General features: G+C 49.9%; 1 protein-coding gene across 1 annotated transcript in view; it reads left to right on the top strand.

Annotated features, from left to right (window-relative positions):
- opa1 (OPA1 mitochondrial dynamin like GTPase) overlaps positions 1-10,610 on the top strand; it is a 44,283-nt gene extending 33,673 nt beyond the window's left edge. Inside the window, exons 30-31 of the mRNA XM_062555387.1 lie at positions 7,299-7,371; positions 8,004-10,610. Of these exons, the coding sequence (XP_062411371.1) occupies positions 7,299-7,363 (65 nt within the window). The 3' untranslated portion in view covers positions 7,364-7,371; positions 8,004-10,610. The remainder of the gene's footprint in view (positions 1-7,298; positions 7,372-8,003) is intronic.
- Positions 10,611-16,815: the final 6,205 nt, after the last annotated feature.

Here is a 16,815-nt window from a genome sequence, read left to right on the forward strand (position 1 = left end):
GCCCTCTATTGTCCTCAGGGCTGTGTTGGGGATTGTGTGCGCCGGGACTTGCCCCTCTCCTGCCACCCTTCCCTGCCCTGTAATTAAACACTTATTGGAGGTGTGTGTGTGTGTGTGTGTGTGTGTGTGTGTGTGTGTGTGTGTGTGTGTGTGTGTGTGTGTGTGTGTGTGTGTGTGTGCGCGTGTGCGCGTGTCAGGAAAGCTTCCAGAGTTCAGCCCAGGGTGGTCCAAACACCTGCGTGGGCATGAGGTAAGCTCAGGGAGATCAGAACTGCCTCCTGTCTCCTTCAAAGCACCGGAAACAATTTGAATCTGAGAGACACATTCAAGGACATGTGCATGTGTGAAATGTACCGTCATTTCCCAACTGTTAGCCGCGACTTATACATTGATTTTGCGAGATTTCTTCAGCTGTGAGGTTGATTGATGCACAGGGGCAGTTTATATGGTATTGATACGGGTTTGTTTCTTTTAACTTGCATAAAACACTGTCTTGCAGCTTAACCACAGTGTGGCTAATTACTGTAACTGCAAGTTCAACAAGTCAGGGTTTTCTGTTTCATCTTTTTCTTGTTCTATTAGTTTGTTTCCTGACTGACATACTGCCACTGCACTGGTCCACGTATGATTTCAGTTATAAAACTTTGTCTAGATCAATGTATAAAGGCTTAAAGGTTTTTCATTCCAAAAATGTGTATTTACAAATCATTTTAGACTACAATGGTGAGAGACTGCCTAGCAGTATGTTTAAAGGAGAACAAAGTGGATCTAATAATGAAGTGGTAGTGTTTTAATAATACCTTTGAAAGTGTAACAGTGTTGTCCTGCTCTAGAGATCAATGGCAGTTAAGCCAACCACACCGATGCAACTGAATGCATCATCTTGCTACAGTGCTGTGTGTGTTCCAGTAAGCAGGGTTATGGTCCCTAAACAATTTTTTCATTACATTTCTGAGCTCTTCCATGGACGAAAAACACCAATATTTTCAGCTGAGATCCCCAGCATATGCTACAGTAGCAGGCAGGCACATTCACTTGCCATTCATATCATTCCTTCTGATCCCTGCACATCAGAGGACTCTGGACAATTGCAGACTGTCCTAGTGGACGGCCGTTTGACATGGTTGTCGTCCTCTCCTCTTCCTCCCGCCCCGCACCTGGACACCAGTCTCTCTGATGCAGATTAATTTCATAAAGTCATTTCCCAGTTTTCCCTCCTCCATAACGGGCTGAGCAGCAGGCCGCGTCTTCCCCAATTGAATCATCTCCGTCGTGTTGTTGACATGTTATCCATGAATGCTCCGGATTCTTTAAAGATGGCCCCCGTCTCCTCCCATGTGAGCGAGGATGGGGGAAAAAATTGCCTCCATTTGATGTTGTTACAGTCTTTGATATCTCCTCCTCAACTCTAGTGCTTTAATTAGGCCGGTAGCCGCGTACTGAACCCAGGCTCAGTGGAGGGGAGCAGGCCGGACCGTGTGTGGGAGGGAGGGAGGCAGGCATAGTCGTGCCGCTTACAGGCATCTGTTTTAGACATGAGGCCAGCGGCTGATTTGTGGGGACTGTCGCTACAAGGAGCTTTTTTCTATTGATGCCTTCACATGCATACACATCCGCATCCCCTACTTCCCCACACACGCACACACCCACACACCATAACTAACATTTGGTAGTGAACAGCGCTGTTGATAGTACTCACAATGGTGACTCCTACAGTTAAGACACGCACACACAGAGGCACACACACACACCCTCGCACGTACACATTGTGCTGTTGACATGAAGTTTTATGTGCTCCCCCCTTCACCGCTGGCCTTTATAGTGTGCGCTACAGGACGGATTTAGTGGCATATCGAGAGCAGCATCACGGGCCCTCTCTGCGCTTTGCATTAAAACCAGGCCCCTCCGCCCCGCGCTCTCTCTCTCTCTCTCTTCCCCAGCGGCCCACGCAGGGGAGCCCCGCCGGCCCCTCCGCCCCCTCCGCCCCTCCGCCGCTCTCCCACAGCCGGCCATCCATCAGCGCCAGGTGCTGCATGCACCCCGGCTCAGCCCGCTGATATATGACCGGCTTGCCTCACCGCAGTGGCATGTGGCGCGCAGAGGTGAAGGACGCGCTCAGACACTCAGGGGAGGCTCTCTCATGCCACTTGCAATGGGGACCTTTCCTCTAGCTTAGCATCTAATGCTAGCCGTCCCGTGTTTGTTTTTTTTCTCACTTGTGTCGCTAAACTTTTGTACAGGAAAAGCCAATATAGGTTTGTTGATGAGTTGGTCAGTAGCTGTGTTGATGGGGCAGACTTATTGGATCTTTTGTTGTGGTGTTCAGACCTGTTTTATATACAGAGTGGCACAGGATTCTCGCAGGTGCTAAGAGCCGTTGGATATCAGTATGATGTGGATGCACGGCACGCACACCAGCGATGGCATTGACTACAGCTTGTTTTGATGCTTGACCAAGATTCCTGCCTTTCATGCTTTCTTAGATTACTGGAGAGCACCAAACCAAAATAATGGCACTATTACAGCCCATAATAGTAGCCTGGTGAGTGGGATGGGAGTCTTTATATGGCCTGTGAGTGCAGCTATAATATTTTTGCCTTGGGGCACAGGTCTGGCTTTTGTCAGCGCTGAAGATTTTTATCTCGAGGCAGGTTGATCACGACTGCTGCTTTGGAATGCGTAATGCTATAAAGGAGTCTCGGACTGTGTAGCCGTAAAAAGAGCACGAGCCATGAGGAAGCTTTTCCTCCACTCTCACATCCACATCCACTCACCAACGACTTATGAGAGGTTTGTGAAATCTGGCTGGTTTTTGGACTTTATGACAGATGTGTTTGTGTTTGTGCTTGTGTGTGTGCTTGTGTGTGTGTGTGTGTGTGTGTGAGAGAGAGAGAGACAGACAGAGAAAGAGTGATGGAGAGAGAGAGAGAGACAGACAGAGAAAGAGTGATGGAGGGAGAGAGACAGACCGAGAAAGAGTGATGGAGGGAGAGAGACAGACAGAGAAAGAGAGATGGAGGGAGGACGAGCTGCATGGCTGTGACTGTTGGCAGGCGAGCCGTGCGTGTTTGGAGGAGGTGCAGCGGGAGTTTCCCCAAGAGTCGGTGACCCATCTCTGAACCCAGGCGGAGGTAGAGAATGAGGGTGGGAGGGATGGAGAGCGATAGAGAGAGCAAGAAAGAAGGAAAGAGAGATAGAGAGAGAGAGGCGCTTTGCCAGCTGCTGAAACCTCTCCGTTGCCACCTTCTAATTTGTAGGTTCTCTCCATCTCTGCGTTCTTTCCTGTTGTTTTTTTATAACTTGCCCCAAGGATGCCCTCTCTAAACAGAAGCTCACCTTTCAGATGTCATCTTGCTCTAATAGTCACCTCCAGGCCTGCTCCAGTTCCTTCTGTCTCTTCCTTGCCTTTTGCCACTGGCCCGGAGAGTCTCTCTGAATGAACAAATTCATAATTTCTTATTTGTTTTGTGTTTTCTTGTCTCTTTTTATTTTTCACTAACTACAGCTCTCTCTCTTCCACTACCCTCCTGCTCACTCTTTTGCTCCATCCTGTCTCATCCAATCTGTTGCTCTTTCTTGCTGATGCTTTTTTCCCTTATCTTCTGGGTTTTAAGTCTCATCCTTCTCTCTCCTTGTGTGTCTGTGTCCGTCTCTGTGTGTCTGTGGCTGCTCTTCCACTAGTCTAATTACAGGTCAGCTGAAGGCTCTCCCCCGAGCCTTCTGCCACCTCAGCCTGAGGAGCTTAGAGCCGCGCCGAGTGGGAGTGAAAGAGATATCATTTCATGTGGAGATCAGCGCAGGGCCCTTTCAAATGGAGGGGACGGGAGGAGGCGTCCTGAATGGGCAGAGAAAGTCCCTCTCTGTTGACGAGAGAGAGAGGGAGAGAGGGAGAGGGAGAGAAAGCAAGGCTTCTGGGATAGGAGCCAGGAGGATTATGGGAATATTCATGACCAGATAACCGGCAGAGTGGCGGGCGGGCGGGTGGGTGGGTGTTTGGAGTGATGGGATGGAGGGATCGGCAGGATTGGGGGTGTGTTGGGTTGGGGGGGGTATGTGGGGGTATGGAGTTGAGCTCATGAATGGATGTGTCCAGGGCTCATCTCTTAGGTAAACAGGCGGCTAAATGGAGTTTTAGATCCCCCCGGCACCCCCTCTATCTCACTCTCTCACTCCCAGCAGTCAGTCAGCGGAGAGGAGACACTCGGGGCTGCTTTTTCCTCTGGAACATTTCCGCAGCGCCGGACAGGAGAAAAAAAAAAAGGGGGGGCGGGGGGGTGTTCCTTGTTTTGGGCTTTTCTGCGCCCATCACACCACATTCTTCAACAGATGGTGGACGGGACATAAATATGTGTTTCTCACAGGCCTCTTAAGCCAATGGGCACACACACCACCCTGCCCTCTGCCCTGCCCCCACCCACAGCTCGGTGGCCTGAAGGATGCTCTGTGATAAACCTGGCACAAATGACTTGCTGTGAGAAGTAGATATTCCAATGTTAACCAGTTTTTTTATCTCTCCAAGGACTAGTCTTATTTTGTCAAATTTCTAAGAAACATTAAGTATATCATAGCATAGCATAAATGTAGCTAGCAACCATGTTTGCTGGTTGTACGTAGAAGGTGTCACGGTGGGAAAAAGATACAATCATATTTTAATATCAGGTCGATTCACAATGAAGAAAACACAGCAACAGCATCCACCATCTTTCTCCTCCCCATGTTTCCACATCCGCTCTAGAGTTTCTCTCAGCTTTTTGTTGAACGTCAGAACAGGAGTAGTCAAAACTGAGCTTCCAGCATTCATGGTTTGCCCGAAGCTGGAAATCTTTGGGCTATGACAAAGTTGTGTCAAATGTGGTGCCTCAGAGCGTTGTCTCTCATTTTAGTAAGTACTTAGATTTCCAGCCTCAGTTTGCATGAAGATGCCTTCAAGTGCTCATCCTTTCATACAGCAGGTGTCAGGTGTTTACTGTGTGTTTTTTTTTTTTTTTTTAATAGTTTAGTGGTTCCAAGTGGCAAATTCCACTGGATGCAGGCCTTGACCTGCCTCAGGACTGGAAGCACACACACACACACACACACACACTTCTGCACAGCTGCCATGTCACCATGCCTCTGCCCTGGTCACAGCCCCCATTAGGGCTTGTAATCTCTCCCAGAGCTCGCCTCTCTGCCCTGACGTGTTAACAGAGTAACAAAGGGCTGGGGAATTTCTGCTACCTGCCAGAAGTGTTTATGTGTGTGTGTGTGAGTGTGTGTGTGTGTGTGCATGCATGTGCGTGCCTCAGCAAACACTTCTCCATTTCCCAGTGTATCGTGTGTACGTCCTACCCCCACACGTGCAGGTGTGTGTGCCATGCGTGCGCGTCAGCCCCCCTGTGTGTGACTTGCCGCATTAAGGGGCTTGGCAGTGTAGTGTTTCAGGTCTCGTAGAAGTGTGTGTGTGTGTGTGTGTGTGTGTGCGTGCGTGCCCACACAAAAGCCTGCCGTGCTTCTTTCATCCCCGCGGCCCTTCAGCCTCTCTGGCAGCTCAGGACGAATAACCCTCTCTGCCACAGCGCTTCACAGCGGGACCCCCCCCCCCCTCTCCGGCCCCGGTGTGGGGGGGATTGGGTTACGGCCGTTGGCCCCGGCTCGGCACCGCAGCTCACCGCACCGCACCGCCCAGCAGCTCCGGGGACTCTGGCACACACAGCGCACCGTCCAGTTGCTCCCGTTAGGGGGGGGGGGGGGGAGCTTGAGGTCGGAGTGACTGATCTGCTCTGGGAAAAAAGGGTTTTTCCCGAGTTTTACAAAGAAACCATATGTCAGAGGCAGAACCTTTTTGAAGAACTGTTCTGTTCAAGAGCCCAAAATAGAGCCTTTGAGTTGCGTTGATCTCTGATTTGAAGGGGGTTCAGCAGCGTGATCACCACCCAGGTTGAGATTGTCGCCGTTTGCGGTAGCTTGTTTTTGAATAATTCATTTAGCGTGAATGTCCACAGAGGTCAAGTTACGCAGGACCTCCCCCCCATCCACTTGTCAGGAAAGGTGAGCACAGGTCTTCGGCATGCTTGACTCTTAGGAGTCACTGACAGGTAGCTGGCTGCCCAAACAAGTGCTCTGCGCCCCATTCAAGAGTCTGGGTGTTGGTTTAAGTGCATAGAGGCCGGGGGGGGGTAGGTTTCAGGGGGGGGAGGGGGGTTGTTAGTTTTCAAAGTTGGAATGTTGTTTTTCTTTGCGCCGTGGCTCACTTTCCCACTGCTCGGTGGCTTACTCCCTCTGTCTGCGGGGGTAAATAGCCGTTTGATTTGGGCCTTGAGGGACAGGCCTTTGATGTGGCTTTTTGCTAGACGAGGCCGTGCAATCGAACACCGGCCGCTCTTCTCCGGTGAGGTTGCCCTCTCCCCTCCTCGCGTCGCAGGCCTTATCAGCAGGGACCATCTGCTCCTCATCGTAATGGAGAAGTGACCCGTTAAGCCACAGCGGTATACGACACGACTGCTCCCCCCCCCCCCCCCCCCCCCTTTCTCCCTCCCAGGGGAGCGCGGCAGGCTTGAGTGGTGGGACAGCTCAACAGATAGAGTTCACCTGGGCGCTGTCCCCCTCAGAGCCGACCGCGCTACCGCACGACTTGGAACGACTTGAACTAACTCCCTCTCGACATCCCCGCAGAGAATTTGCAGATCCGTCTTCATTTTTTTCCCCTCCCCTTTACACTAAAAGCCCAGCGCGAGGGTTTTCATGTTTCATCATTTTTGTCCATTTAGCCAGAGACGCAGCCAGAGCAACTGTCCCAGCACGCGCTGTGTTCACGGCAGACACATAAGCGTTGCGCACACACACACACACACACACACACTGGGAATTGAACTCGTGACCTTGATGCCGGAGACGCCACTGGAATCGCTTGCCGTTTGAGCTGTAGGTGCAGACGTACTCTGACACGGCCGGTGTTATCTATTACCGCTGCCACTCTCCATATACATCACACAGGTCTGCATTTTCGATATTCTCGCGGCCACCCTGAGCTTCTGTTCAGTAGGGTGCTGAATCAAGTGAACGATCACACTGGAACTGAGCAGCAGCAAGTTCTTTTCCAGACTCATAACGGACATGAAGGGGGGGGGGTGGGGGGGGGGTGGGAGAGAGAGAGAGAATGCATGCACAAGGATGTTGGTTTTATAATGTACTGTACTGTACGTAGTACAGTACTTTAGAATTAGCTCTCTTATTCTGGTGTTAATATGAGTCTGGTTCATAAGCACTAAAATTGACTCATTTGCTCATCCTCTGTGTTTTTTATTTTTGTGTTTCTGCAGAAAAAGTTCGGGAAATTCAGGAGAAACTTGAAGCATTCATTGAAGCCCTTCACAAAGAAAAGTAGACATGCAGGTAACCCTATCTGGTTGCGCACAGATTTCACATTCCACTGGTGAAACATCCCATATCTCTCAAATTGAAGAGCTCCTTACACTCTGAAAGGATAAGGGTGGCATTTTAAAGACATATAATTGCAATAATAATTATAGTAATTTGCATTTACTAAGAATAGAACAGATCAGAAAAGAAAGTTTGTAACATGACAAAATCTAAAAACAGGAAAAGGTTCTCATTTATGTATCTTGGATAGTATTGTTGGATTGGTATTGTGATTAGCCTTTGACTGAGATTTGCTATTACATGCATGTTTAGTGTGTGGTTTAGAAATCAACATTATTTATTCGTAAAAAGAGCTAATTTGCTGAAGAACATGAAGTTCGAATCAATAAGTTGGGCAAAAGGTGAAGCAAATAATTAGCATAACTTTGTGAGAAGGAACAATCAATCAAAATACTACAATGTTATATGAATGCAGGGATAAAAGTAGGTTGTATGTTTGTTTATGGTATGAATTCAATGCAATTTTGTTGGCAACCCAACCCAACCCTTGGGAATTAGTGAGGCCCGAGGCCAGACCACTGGAGAAGCACTGGTTTAGATGGTGTTACATTTCTTATGTCTTTTTTTCTGTCTTTCTCTCACAGAATTGCTGGATGCAACTTACAGTTCACGGAAAATGCACTGATCAAAGAAGACTAATTCACCTACGGCCCTTTTGTAAATGACTACTCTCCCGACCTCATCCGCATCCAGCATTTGATTTTAACGTGAAGACACTCGCTCACACACATATATCTATACACACACACACACGCACACGCACACACACACACACACACTGGCACACTCTAAAACGAGTCTGCAGCTAGACATTTCTTCGCCCGCTGCTTCAAGAGGAAGATTAAGAGTGGATGTTTTCCCCTCCAGCCAGCCAGTGAGCGGCTGCTTGGCTCTATCAGCGATTGGGAAAGGAGCCCTCCATAAGCCGAGAGTGACCTGTCACAGCCGGATACAGTCTCCCCCACCCCACATCACCCCGCCACAACCCCACCTCCCCCTCCTCTGGTGGCTTAAAAGCACTTGATGCGTTCAGCAGACATGTCCTCCACATGGACGTACTCAGCAGAGAGGGAGAGAATGAGTGGGAGAAAGGAAGGCAAAAAAAAGAGACGCACTTATATATACCTCCACTCCTCTCCTCCTCGTCCTCCCTCGTTCGGCCTCACTTCCCATAAATGAAGATCTTGTGCAGGTGTCTTCTATCAACCCCCCTCCCACCCCCCACACCAGTCCACCTACACCCTACCACCACCACCACCCTCCTCTTATCACGCACTTTGGCTGTCGTCATCCATTTGGCTGCGTTGGCCAGGCGCGTCTATCAGACACGTATCTGCCGCCGATGTCTAGGAGGCCGTGGGTGTAGGGGAGGATGCAGCACTCCTGTCAGCCAGCAGATAACCGCCAAGCACTTAGCATCAGCAGCCCCCCCCCCCTGTGTCGGGCCCCATCCCATGGGATTTGTAGGCTTTCCAACGGGGAAGTGTTGTAGTTTATCACCAACTGATAATGTACTCTTGCTTACAGTATGGCGGCTCTGTTTAATCTTAGCACCTCCATCTTGTGTTTGTTTGACTAATGTAGGGATTAAAAAGAGAACTGTTTGGCTTTTTTTGTGTTTTTTTTTTTTTTCTTTTCTTGACGTGAGACGTGAGACTAATTGAAGTTGGGTACTGTCATACTGCACGGGTAAAAACCGAGATCCTTTTCGCTCCTTTTCTGCTCGGGGTTTTGAGAGCGTCTCTGAGAGATCCGTCTGTGTGCATCACGGACCGCGCACACTCGCGGTCTTTCATGTCGGCGCCATGTCCTGCAGGGCCTCATTGAGAAAACAGTGCGGAGCCTCCACTACCGTCTCTGGTCTCTGGGGGAGCTACAGCTCTTAGGCCTGTTGGCTGTGTTCCTAGTGGTGAAGTCAGAATGAGGGGGGGGGGGTGGACTCCATACACACTCACACGTTTGGCTGCCCTCTCTACTCACTCTGCTTCCGGCCGTTTCTCTCTCCCTCTCTCCGTCTCTCTCCCTTTGTCTTCCCTCTCTCACTTTCCCTTTTCCCTCTCTCCATTCCTCCTCCTCTCTCCATCTCTCCATCTCCCTCTCGCCTTATAGCCCTTTCCTCCCATCCCATAAGACGTGAGCGTTCCTCCTTTCCCTCGGAGGAAGAATAGAATGAGGAGAATGGAAGGGGGGGGGGGGGTTGGAGACGGGGGAATTCAGAGCGGACTTCTCTTTCCTCTAGCACTGTTTGCATCTGCACGTTGCCTCCCTCCTCCCCTCACCTTTACTGCTCATCTGGCTGCCTGTGTCCAGTGTGTGTAGTCAAAGCGAGACTCTTTTATTTTTTGTCTTTTTGCGCTTGTTCTACATTTGTATTACTCTCTCTCTCTCTCTCTCACTACGCTTCCATCTCTCTCTCTCTCTTTCCCCATCCCTGCTACCCTAACCCCTAGTTCAATTTACACACTCTTCCTCTTGTATTTCTTTTTTTTACATCCCCATATTTCTACTGTTTGTTTTGTTTTTGCGCTGGTCACGTGCCCTATCAGTTCTTCTCACAGATCCCACCCAGTTGCCCTAACTGTTGAACGTGTTTGGAAGGGATGATCATATCATTCTCTGGCCACTCATACAATATTTGTAAATGGGTATATATATATATACATTGTGTATATGTTAATTTAACTCAAATCATGGATCTGTTATCACTAATGGGAGATGATGGGAGGCTGATGCTTATAACAGGATATCCATGGTTTACTTCATCAACAGTACTTTTTTTTTTTTTTTTTGGTAGATTGTAATGTTTGCATGGTGAACCCTACCAGATGTGGTTTATTTATTAAATTGGTGTTTAAAGAAAATATGAGTCGAGATTAAATGGATATTAATAAATACAGACAAAAGTGGCATTTTTCTTTCAGTGAGACTGTGCTTTTGCTAAGACAGACTGGTGTGCTTGTGTGTTGTTCCTTCTGTTCAGTTTGTCGTCGATGCAAGAGTCGAGGGTAGACTTGGGGTCCGATCTCAGCTTTCTGCGCACCCTCGACTGTCCAGTCCAGTCCAGGCCTGTGTGGAACTGTTTGTCTAGTCTGACCGCACCACAGCACATCTTCCCCTGTTCTGTCATGGATTGTAAAAAATACAAAAGACTGTACATTGTGTTATGAATTAAAGGATGAGATATGGAGTGATGTGGGTGAGACTGTCAATTTTGTGTGGTGTGTGTGTGTGTGTGTGCGTGCGTGCGTGCGTGCGTGCGTGCGTGTGTGCGCCATGGCTCGCGGCACCACTTTAATGGCCTATATGCCATAGAAGGCTCTTTGACCAGTTCAGATATTTTTTGTGTGTTGTCCTGGCTCCTTCTGTGATATTTATCTTGTTTTTGTCCAACAGGGCAACTCTATTCAACTTTGACACACACATACATTCTTCAGCATCTTAAAATGCTCATTCACTCATTCTCATACACCCAATGGGGTCTGTGTAAACACAGGTAAACTGAAACAATAGCCACTACAATACAGCTGGTGTTCCACCGGGAATATATGTGCTGGTTTGAAAAGCCTTCCAGGAAGAGCTTAGTATAAGAGCAATTGGGTCCCAGATGGAGGTTATGTAGAATGCAATGTGCAGTGATTGAGCCACGTTAATGGTAGTATTAATTTATTTTCTTTAAATATCTATCCGTGTGCGTGTGTGCATCTGTCAGTGTGTTATCTGTGTGTTGGGTCATGTCCTGAAGCAAGCCATGGTCTTTGTGGGTGACCCATGAGTGTGTTGTTAATGTGTGTGTGTGTGTGTGTGTGTGTGTACGTGCTTTTTGGCCTCTGCCCTGTAACCCCCCTCCTCTCCTCCTACTATCGAGCGTCTCTCCCTCTCCAGGCACGGCCAGATCCAAGGCCGGCGCTCTCGCTCGGCTCTCCACTTTCGCCTCTCCACCCCGGGGTGCGCTGGGCCCTCGCGCTGGCCCTCTGCCGGCCAGGGGCCAAGCAGGAACGCCAGGGCAAAGGGCCTTCCACTCCTGGGCAACCTTGAGCTCTTCACACAAAGGGGCCAGTCTAGGTCTGGCATGTTGACTTGGCCACAGGGATGAACGAGGAGAGATAGGAGGAGGAGGAGGAGGAGAGGGGAACTGTGGAGGAGGAGGAGGGCGCTCCTGCTCGCACCTGAGGGCCCGCGTCCGTACGGTGCGCTCAACGTCAACTTCTGGCCGACTCCGGATTATTCTCCCCCTCGGTCAGAGAGCAGAGGAGAGGTGAGGAGAGAGTGGAAAGTAAAAGGGTGCTCAGGGGCAGTGGCGGGGGGGTTGGTGGAGGTGGTGGAGGTGGTGGAGGTGGTGGTGGGGCGAGGCGAGAGTAGAGAAAAACGAGAAGAAAAGCTTTAACCTACTGACTCTGTATCTGTCTATCAAAAGGACGGGGAGAAGTCAACTGCCGGGGGAATGCCTTTGTGCTATCAGATAACCGCGTGGTGAGGATGGGGTTGTGTGTGGGGGGGTGGGGGGGACGTGGGGGGGGACTATGGGACACACTATACAGCTATTAGCATCTCCAAAGGCAGTCACGTTGACTAATAGCCCTGGCCGCCGGTGGCACAGTGGCTCGGTTTGTGTTTTTGCTCCATTATGTGGCTGCCACAAAGGGAACGGAGGACTGGTAAAGACCTGTCAAAAGTAGCACTGCAGCAGACGGACACAATACCTTCTCCCCCCCCCCCCCAACACACATACACACATACACACACCCCTAAAGAAAAAAGGCCCGGCTTGTTCTTTTCTTGGGAAAGGAGGGTGAGAGGGAGGGATGGGGGAGGGAGGGAGGGTGAAGGGGGATTCCCCTTCTACATTCTGACTTGGGTTTGGGGTTTTGGGAGAGGGGGGCGGAGGAGAGGGGTGGGCAGGGATAGTCTGGCGCATTGGGGAAAGTGAGCGAGAGAAAGGGAAAATAAATTCAGGGGCTTCACAGGGTGGGCAGTTTTGGCCATGTTACCGTTTGTTCACAGGCTTGTTGGAGGGACGGGCCAGCCCCTCTCTGCATTGTCTCGATTCACTCTTGTGTTAGGCCTCCGTTTTGATAAAGAGTCTCCATCGTGTGACATGGGCTGAATTGGGGAGGTTTTGCGCCAAAAAGTCGAATGGGTGGGGAGACATTACTTTCTTAAAGCCTTTGGCAAGTAACGTGACTTAAATAAAATGGCTCTGCCATTTAACAAGAATGGCACGACATTATGCAAAAAAAACAAAATGGTGCTAGTAGAGTTCACTTTTTATTTTGGAAATGTCTGATTTGGAGTAAGTTGGCGAACACACCGAATACTTCAGCATAGATGTATTGGGGGCTCATTGGTGCCACTGCCAGCCGGAGGTGCATTGTGACTTTGGTAATTGCATTGAAATGAAAACAAGTAAAACTGCTGATGTGGGCTAAAAGCCTACTATAAACCAATTTATAAGGCTGCATTAGTACATTCCTTTCCAAACCCATTCTATGTATAGCATTTGTTTAGTAGCATTTAGAGGCTCCTAGAAAGTTGTGTACACTTCGGTCCCTTTCCCATAATAAAAAAAAAAAATCCTTCGACATTACAGAATTCTCAGCAGCTTCCAAAACACTCTTAATTTATTTGTTTGGGTATGAATAAACATGGACATTGTGGTGAAGAAGTTGGTGGTATAACGGTAATTACAATAGACAATGCATAGAGGTAATTACCAAACACTACCCATTGTACAGTATGTGCCATTTCTGTGAAATATAACTTTGATGGCACAATCATTATAAAAGCTGAGTGTAATAATTGCTTGATGAACCTCTTTAACCTGTCAGGGAAAAGCCCTTAGGTTCTGGGAACTCAGGTGATTTAGAGAACTCCGGCTCCGCCACTAGAAAATTGCACACTTAAAGTGTTAAGTGTGGCCTGGCTTGATTTCATTCACATCACCGCTCTTGCACGGCTGCATGTGTTGGCACTGGTTGAGCAACAGGCTCCCCTCTCTCTGCCAGCAACACTTTTACAGTCCCCTGGGCCCAGTGCTTTAGACGGAGCAGAGAAAAGGTAGCACAATTGGCTATTGTATGCATTATGTTGGTGGTATCTTCCCATTGCCTTGTGTGTGGGGTCCATTCCAATGCTGGAATAGGCCCGTAGGGATTTTGACCAAGTCACAAAGGTCATTGATCTCCTTCTCCCCCATCCCCCCCCCCCCTCCCCCCCAAACCACACACCCAAACACACACACACACACACACACACACATACACGAACTCACACTCTCACCCTCTTGGGGCTGCTTGACTGTGCGCAGGCCATAAATTACGCTAACTCGCTAGCGTTGCTATCGGTCGCTGATTACGACATTCACTCCCGTGGCCCCCCTGGTATAAATCCAGCGCTAGTTGAGAAGGGCCGCGAGGGCAGGTTCTCATGGGCCAGACGCACGGACCCTGTCTGGCCAGGGCAGGGCCGACCACTGCCTCATCCAACACTTTTCACATCAGATGTGTGTGGGTGTGTGTTGAGGGTGTGGGGTGTTTGTGTGTGTGTGTGTGTGTGTAGTGGTGGGGGGGTGCTGTGAGGAGACAAAATCAATGTGATGACCTCATCGTCTCACACAGCCAAGAATGCCATAAATGAATTAGGCCATTGTGAGCGAATCGGGCCCGTTTAATGGATTCCTGATGGCAAATCTATATTTCTGCGCTAATCTCCGACCGCCGGTCGGCCCAGCTTCCCCCTTTCACTCACTCCTAACAAAACAAGCTGCCGCGCTCTCCCTCTCCCATAAAGGGGCCTGCGGAGCGCATTACTGTTAAGAATCCAATATCGGTGCCACCCGTTGCCTAATAGGAGAAGCAAACAGCAGCCCCTATAAAGGCAGCGGCGGGAACAGCGGGAGGTTGGCATACGAAGGGCTCTTTCTCTCTCGCCCGGGTTTTGGCTCCCGACGAAAATGGAGACACTTTCATGTGGAGATAAGGGGAGTTGCCATGGCTTGCCCCCCCCCTGTCTCTCACAGCCACAGTAGCTCGGGCCTCCTTTTTTTTCTTCTTCTTCTTCTTTTTTTTTTCTTGGGTGAGCTTGCATGGACTTAGAGGGATTATGTGTGTATTCATGGCAACCCCTCGGTTCAGCAGGTGAGGTCCAGGGCCTGAGCTGGCTCATCCTTTAGGTAAACACCACTGTTTAGGGGACAGAAGGGAGAGTGGGGAGGGGGACACAATTGTGTGTGTGTGTGTGTGTGAGGGGGGGGGGGGGGGGGGGTGCATTTGGTTGCCAGGATGAAAGTGTATCCACAGTGCGACTGATCCCCCTGTCCCCAGTGGAGTAGCCCTTTCTTGCGGCGGCCTCTTGTCCAGAGCGACCGAGAGACACTGAAGGCCGCTTTTCACGGCGTAAGTGCCGCAGTGTGGCCACACCAAAAAGGGTCTGGTGACATTACTTGACTGGCAAGAATGGTATCTTAGCAGGCTCTAAAACCCTGCGCAAACAAGGACGCAGCCTTTGCATGAATGTCGAGGCCTGCCAACAAGTGGGGAGTTTTGCTGTGGAGAGTGCCGTTACATAGCAGCAATGGCACAAAGCAGCAAAGCCACACTAACAGGCTTAGGAGCATGGCAACTGGGGCTTGTACTGATGGAAATCATTTCTCATTAATATCACGAGTATTATTCATGTAGATGCAGTTCAATTCATGTTTTCAATAGCGGATGTCTTTTGAATGTTTGATCTCTTCTTTATATACAAAGCAAGTTTTTTGGGGGTTTAGAATTTTTCAAAAATGGCATGTTTTCTTGGTTGTGTGCTCCTATTGTTTGTTTGTCTTAGTTAATCAACGTCTTTAGTGCAAAATGCAAAAAAAAGTAACTGGTCGACACCAAACACGTTGTTGCGTAGAGCATTTGTGTTCACCGGCTCTGAAATGGTGATACAGTCATCATAAGTGTGTGTCATCATCAGCCTGGACTCTGGAGCATTGTCTGCACAGCTCATAAGCAGTAGTTTGGGATCTCATCCATTGTTTTTCCCCTCCGTGTCCATGTTCCGTCCTCCTGCATCACGCCTGTGCCAAAAGATTACACGGCTCTGTGGACGCTTCTCTCCCCGGCTCTCTCCCCTCTCTCTCACAGACACACACACACACACTCATACACAAGGCCCCTCGCGGTGGATCAACAGAGCCGTGTGAGGAAACAGGCGAGCCAACACAGCAGATTACGCATGGCTCCTCACGAGACCAGAAGCGAGACGCCGCGCTGAAATCTCCCCTCGCTCAGACACGGAGTGGGCAGAGAGCCCGGTCCCGTCGCATGTGTGCTGTCTCGTGTGCCTATACACACAAACACACTCCGCTCACATGACGATTGGGGGGGGGGGGGGGGGTGCTTTGCTTTAGCCAGTGCCACCACATCTATTATGTTTATTCACCTGCTGCAGAGGCTTGGGGGGTGCGCGTAGAACCTGATTAGAGCACTCGTCGACTCCCTTCCTCACCCGCACCCTGGGCTCAGCACACACCCCGAGAGCCTCCTCAAATATTAGGTTTAGGGTCCCCAGAAGCGGCTGTTACACTCACTGATCGCAGCTTTTTCTCCTGACAGTTACTGGCCCTAACAGCATTGTGTCCTTTTGTCCGTGGCAAAGGGGGTGGGTGGGATGGTTTGTGGGGTCTGGGCAGTGGCAGGGGCAGGGGCAGGGGGGGGGGGGCACAACCCCTCCAGACCAGGAGCTGCCCTCGACACCCAGGGCAGAGAAGGAATGTGTGCCTCTGTGTGTTTATGTGTGGATGTGTGCCTGTGTGTGTGTTTGTGTGTCCAGCGTGGGGTGCTCAGCGAAGCCTCCCAGTGGTCCCTGATCAACTGTGATCCTTTGCTCAGGAATGTTTGCTCTGCCAATACAGAGCAACTGTAGTCTCACCCCCCCCCCCAAGCCCTCCAACCCCAGCCCCTCCAGCCGCAAGTCAAACAGCACTCGGCAGAGGCGAGAGCCTCTTCTTTATCTCCGAGACGTGGCCCTCTCTTAAGAGGAGAAGGTAAATAATTACAGGGCTTTAATAGGTGTATAATGTGCTCCCAGGGTGCCGCGCTCACATTGAACAAACAGGACAAGGCCCTGGGCCCCTTGCTCCCACTGCTGTCTACACTGCCCTGTCAGGGGGGTACAGGGCCTCTCGTGAGGTATTTAAAAGCACTAATGCGGCTGAGGGTCAGTCGTCCACAAAACAAAGACTGTGGCAACAAGGAGTGGGGATTTTGATCCACTTAGCTCTGATATGAATTTTAGGTGGACGTTTGACCACAGCTCTGATACAGTATACCTAAACTGGTGCAGTGTTATGTGTTGTTATAGTAAAACCTCTTGGGTAACCAGTGTAATTTGAGAACACATTTGACTTATTCG

Source organism: Sardina pilchardus, chromosome 15 (assembly GCF_963854185.1).
Source record: "Sardina pilchardus chromosome 15, fSarPil1.1, whole genome shotgun sequence".
Lineage (NCBI taxonomy): Eukaryota > Metazoa > Chordata > Actinopteri > Clupeiformes > Clupeidae > Sardina > Sardina pilchardus.